This window comes from Opisthorchis viverrini (genome assembly GCF_000715545.1).
Source record: "Opisthorchis viverrini unplaced genomic scaffold opera_v5_287, whole genome shotgun sequence".
NCBI lineage: Eukaryota > Metazoa > Platyhelminthes > Trematoda > Opisthorchiida > Opisthorchiidae > Opisthorchis > Opisthorchis viverrini.
Genome location: NW_008751937.1, coordinates 569,371 through 575,370, shown reverse-complemented (window position 1 = coordinate 575,370; position 6,000 = coordinate 569,371). Strand labels below are relative to the sequence as shown.

Here is a 6,000-nt window from a genome sequence, read left to right as displayed (position 1 = left end):
AGATTCACTCGATGAACTCGATCCCCGGAGTCCTTTGAACTATCTCAGGCTCTTGTGACCTAGTTCTTATAGGAAAAATGATTTTAAAAAAGTTCGGCTGTGACACCCTTTTGGTGCGTAGCCAGGTTGTAACACAAGCAACACTGATGATCACCAGTCTCCCGCTTTTCGCCTCATGAAGTAGTTTGATCAGAGCAGTCACAATTACGTTCATGTCCCCCAGTCCATCGATTCCCAGAAAAAGCGAACAAATGAACAGCATTTTGGAGAACTTCTACTAAAGCGACATGTACAACAGCTGGTACGTAAACAAAGCTCATACGAAACTGATACAATTATGTACAAAAAAATAACGATAAACGGTTTGGAACATTGCCGTGGAAAGGCACGAGTTGCGTGTATAGTGGTGCGGACTGTTAAGATCTGGGTTTATCAATTACAAAATTCTGTCCTTCAGAGAGTTAAGTCTAAATGCTATCGAAGGTATCCCGTAACCTCGACGGTGATCCACCGCTCAAAGCACGCCTCCATTTGCGCTCTTCCATCGCCATGTCACCATCACCCAAGGGGGAGTGACTCGACGGACCACCGTAGTATAGTCCACCTGGCGGAGGCGAGAGGTTCGTTCCATAAATAGACTGTCCGCAGAGTACGTTGGGGGATCGGAGAGTGGAAAACGGTTGGTAGCCATGGGTCCAGAGTTGGCGCGGGCTTTTGCGGGTCGCGCTGGGGCTCACACCGGCAGGGAGGTCCTTTGTGACGTTTAGACCATCCGAGGAGCTGACCAATGTGCTAGATCGAAGCACCACATGAACTAATAAAACAGACACAAAACAAAATAAGTCCAGACTGTTCAGGAACCTCATGAGGAAGTATCTACGAACTCCCAAAGTCTTTGGAATAATTGAATAGTTTGCGAACAACTCACTGACAAACTAGTTTTAAAAATAAACTGTTTTTCTGAAGTCAGTGTCAGCAGTGTACGAAGGGACGTTCGCGAACCATCCAGCTAGGAGTGAGGAGTAACCGAGCTAGGTAGGCATATGTAGGCATTCTGCTCCACGACACAAGCAAATCCACGACCACCGATCACGAAATGACAAGCAGTGTCCAACGTAGGAGCAATGTAAGAGTAGACTCGCTGCAAGTGACAGACTCGTTGATTATTCTCATCATAACCCTGATCCAATGTAGAGTCAGATAAAACGAGGTAAGCTTTCCGAACTCACCAACAATCGCGAATAAAAGCGTGATCAGAACCAAAGCGAATAAATGAAGCCACGAGAACCCCGTAGACTGCAACCTCCAGCTTGTCTGACCCATGGAACTCGAGAGATCCGCTTTGGACGGTAGATGAACTTGTACAGGAATGACCACATGCTGACCCGTCTGTCGGAGACTCACAACCACGTCCACGATTGTACTTACGGCTAAAGCGGGTCAGAAAAATGGACGAAGGCAGTAATGAACAAAAATGGCATCTCTTCTGAACAGAGCACCACTCTAGTGAAAGGTGCCACAAGTTGATAATGAATGGAAGGGAACAATACTTTGGAGTAAGATGCCTACACTCTTGGAAAGTTATGAGTAAGTATCCCAAAGAGGCCATCCTCAAAACGAAACAAAAAAGAGTGAACTCCATTTCACGTAAAACGATTGAGCATCCTTCGAGTACTGATCGAATCAAACTATAAACAGACGAAAAGTTAAGAAATAGACTCACCGGCATCGCCTACGCTCGCTCGCAATTCAACCACCCAAAGAAGTTGTTGTTTAATCAAAGTGCCGTCACTGGAAACTGCGGCCTCATTTTCTACCTGCTGAGTCTGCTGTGCGGCCAGAGTGCGCCACATGTCGACCACCGGACCCAAAGACGAAGGTAGGCTGTTGAGTACCATCGGAGTGGCAGATTTAAGCCGGTTCGTATACTCGGCCAAAATGAGCGAAACTTCGGTCAAGCTATAAACGGGTCTTGGTGGGCCAGTCACATCCACGACATTGGGCAGTTTGGATCGAACAACCAGACGATCAGGTCCGAGTTGTTTCGAGACAATCATCGCTGATGTGACCGGTGGAACAAACACTAGCATCCGCTGAGTCAATTCACTTGGGTTATTGAACCAAGCCAGATAGGCTACAAATGAAGTGAAGTCACACTGTAATACAATACGTAATAACAACAATATAACATCCGGAGAATCCACACTAAAGTAGCGCGCTTCACTGAAGCTCACCCCCTACACAAACAGTACGGCTTGCTGTGGTAGATTCTCACATGATCACAGCCTCTTAGCATAATGATGATAAGCCGAAAAGAACATAGTCATTCGGCAAACAGAAAAAAGTAAGTCGTTCAGGTGTAACACCCTTTCGGTGCTTATAAGCTATGTCACCTGAAAGAAGCATGAGGGTTGAGATACTGGAAAGTTGCTCAAACCTAGATAGGAGCATCCTAGAGGCTGCGGTGGAGTGGAACCACGGACCGTTCGCAACTTTGCCATTGGACTACCCCTCGAGCGCAACTGCTGTACAGGATGTACGCTTGCTATAATCGTACCAGGCACCCTAACTATATACTCAAAGAAGGCTAAGGTATCAAAACAATTGCAAGGGATATGAATGTCTAGAAAGGGGGAAGGAGTACCAGGCCAACACACATATGGGAAACCATCAGGGGTTCGTCTGGAATAGGATACACCGAAAGGGTGTTACAGCTGAACGATTGACCATACTGAGTAGTATCCGGGCTGGCTAGGCACAAACATCTCAAGCGAAACTTTGATCACGACAGAAAGGAAATTTACCAGTCTGCACAGTAGACCACCTATACGTGGGGCACGATACAGCAGAAAATTCTTTCTGTTAAACAGATCTAGATTCCGGGTAGTGCACGATGGCCTGATATCGACTGCGAGATCACGCTGGAACAGCAGCGCAACTTACAAATTACCAAAAAATCGTCCAGTGTCAGAGTGCGTTTGTAGCTTACTACAAACTTTCGGGAAAAGATTGATTATATGAAACCCGGCATTAAACAAACAGCCCATAAGTTCTTGCATGAGTGATTCCCAGCACCGCGCTCAGTGAAGTGCTCAGAAACTGAATTGGCAATTTTTCACAACATTCGGGAAACGGGGCAGAAGAAACCATAAAACCGCGGAAGAGACGTACTAATACCGTGAGTTAACCCGGGATCCATAGGATGAACCAATGCCGGAGGAATCACGACCTGGAAGCCTGGTAGAGGAATAATCTCACTGGAAGCCAGTATGGGGTATTCACCTTCCTGGGCATCGGAGCTTTTCAAATGTACTGCTAACCGTGCATCCGGATCCAAAACTAGGCCCAAAATGGAAGAAAAGTGATGCCATAGTGAAGTAGTTCGGAGAACGCACTGCCATTGGATTGAGTCGCGATAAAAAGCAGATTGTTTGGTCACCGGTTCCAGTTTAGCGTTCACAAACTCGCTTAGCACAGAGGCAGATGAGATCAAATCCGTAGACTGAAGGGTATCATTTTGTGACCACAGAACAAGCAAACTTAGCCAGCTTGGAGCAACGCGATGTTGAGCAGACGATGAAAGTTGAATCGAGCAGTGAATCGGGGAGTTGACCAACAGCTCGTGTCGAGCATTATCATCAGTTACGAAGCACGAGTTGTGGTCACTAAAAAGACAGAAGGCATGGGAGAACTAAGTAAGGTGATGAAACATAAACTGATATGCCAGTCACATTAGAAAAGGAATAGAACAACTGACCCACTATCCTTTGGTCCTGTGTCTGACTCCAATTGAACCAAGAATCGTACCGCTGTGGAAGTCTTACGGTTGCCTGGCATCTGTAGCGGTATGGCCGGCAGAACAGCATGACCTGACTCTATAACGTTGCTATCAGCATCCACAAAAACCAAACGAATCGGAGCCTGCATGGGTTCACCGAGAAGTGGTTTCAATCGAATCCCGCGCAAATAATTCAACCGAGTTCCATAACTTGAGTTAGACCACAGAGACTGAGGGCCATGATTAGGCCCCACAGTGTAAAGCAGGTAAGCTTTACCAGGACGACGCGCCAACAGTAGACGACCAGACCGGTCCACCCACAACACGGAAGGGTCGCTTGAAGACCAACGGGCGCCATCTAGAACGCAGAAGGATTAGTGAGTGGTGAGTCTTATGTGTTGACCAAAAGGCTTCGCACGCTTCACACGCTTAACGACGCTGCTTGGGACGACTTCCTCCACAGCGTAGTTGTTTGACTGCGTGTGGAACTCTAAAGTATCAGGTTATTCGTCCCTCCATAGTATGACCAATCACTTTCCTATTACGAACGAATTCGCTTGGTTTTATCGAGGTCGTAGTGGGAGAAATGAACTAATCGATTTTCAACGCTTAAGTGCCCCAGAAAAAACTGTCCACAGCTCCACGCTGTTCACTTCGTAATAAAACGAGCGGAGGTCAGCGAATCGAACCAATTTCGTGCGACCCAACAGCTTCTGTCAAGGTCCTGGGGTGGATGCATAGCGCGGTGACATTCGTTCCACTTGTAATGGGTATAACAATTACGTTCTAAGGGGATTATTTTACTGACCGGTTTTTTTTTTTACTAAGTACAGCATTCCTCTGCACAGGAAATCACTGAAAGAAGGTAAGGGCAGGAAATCTTCAGATATTCATCGTTCCGAAGTGCACGGCACACTTGTTTCCTTAAACTGGACGCAAAGCGAAGCTTGTTCGAATGGCACTGTGATATGGAGTTCACGGGGATCACTTGGTTTCGTTTTACGTATGTATTCATACGGGCGCAAGAGGTGTCCAAAGCGGGACAATCACAAAGTGGTCGTGGTAACGACAAGCCTCTTCAAACATCTACGGTGAATGAGGTATGTCTTGGCATTCTCCCCGATACGTATGGACAAAATGCGTGTATGTCACGATAGCATCATTATGGCTAATCCATTCCTGTGCACAGCATAAGATTTCAGAAATCAAACCAAAAGACATGACGAAACCCAGAACAGGAACAAACTGATGAATACCACTATGTAATCTTAGAGCGATTCGATTGCAGGTGAGAAGACGGTTCTGAATGAAACCTGCATCTCTAGACGGCATCTCGAAATGAATTCATTTTGAGAAGTCGTCGCCGCCGGACTGACGATCTCCGAATGTAAATTAAAAAACCAGGACGACGTTCAACACAGTACCGATACATACATTGAAGCACATTTGACTTGGAAGCTTATCTATGTCCGCGTAAAGCGAAATCCACATTTATGGTCCTTGATCAAGATAAATCCAAATTGCTTCGACCAGCTGGAAAAAAAACAATACTCTAGATACTCTTGCAGAGGCCAGATGATAGAATCGAGTGGATGTAAAGGAGGGTACAAACTTATTTCAGCTCTGTAAACAGATACTGAAGACAACACCCAGTTGTATAAGGGTAAGAGTTGCTTGGAACCGATTGCGTCGGAACATTCAAGGATGAAAAATCAACTAGGCAATCGCTGTGAAACATTCAACAATACATGTTCTTAAGGACTGATGAAGTGCACGAACCACTCACCTATCAGTTCTGGAAGACAAGTCCACTGGGACACAACCATACTGGACAAACCGATCGACTCCTGTTCACCTCCATGGGGAATGCTCAGATAAGTTGGCCAAAAGCCACTGCTTTCTTCTGTCTGCCCCAAACGTAACACAGAATTGACAAGATCGAAGTTCGTTGTATGTTTTGTGTCCACTGGATTTGACGATACCGGGAGAACACGGAGACTTAGCGAAGACCCAGTGAGGCCTCTAAGGACGGTTGGTGTTGACGGTTGATGTTGTTGAACAAAGTCGGAAAGAATAGCTTCGATCAAATCAGTACGTTGCAAATGACTTCTCAACTGTAGGTACTTATCTGAAGTTGATAGCAAGGGGAACAAAAACTAAACTATGAATGTATCGTAACAACAAAGTTAAGCTTACAGGCTAATGAACCGCATGGCCGAGCA

General features: G+C 46.0%; 1 protein-coding gene across 1 annotated transcript in view; it reads right to left on the bottom strand.

Annotated features, from left to right (window-relative positions):
* Positions 1-261: 261 nt before the first annotated feature.
* T265_09480 (hypothetical protein) overlaps positions 262-6,000 on the bottom strand; it is a gene marked incomplete at both ends in the record, with an annotated part of 39,056 nt that continues 33,317 nt past the window's right edge. The window contains 6 exons of the mRNA XM_009175560.1: positions 262-814; positions 1,230-1,430; positions 1,724-2,134; positions 3,172-3,665; positions 3,758-4,136; positions 5,565-5,906. Of these exons, the coding sequence (XP_009173824.1) occupies positions 468-814; positions 1,230-1,430; positions 1,724-2,134; positions 3,172-3,665; positions 3,758-4,136; positions 5,565-5,906 (2,174 nt within the window). The remainder of the gene's footprint in view (positions 815-1,229; positions 1,431-1,723; positions 2,135-3,171; positions 3,666-3,757; positions 4,137-5,564; positions 5,907-6,000) is intronic.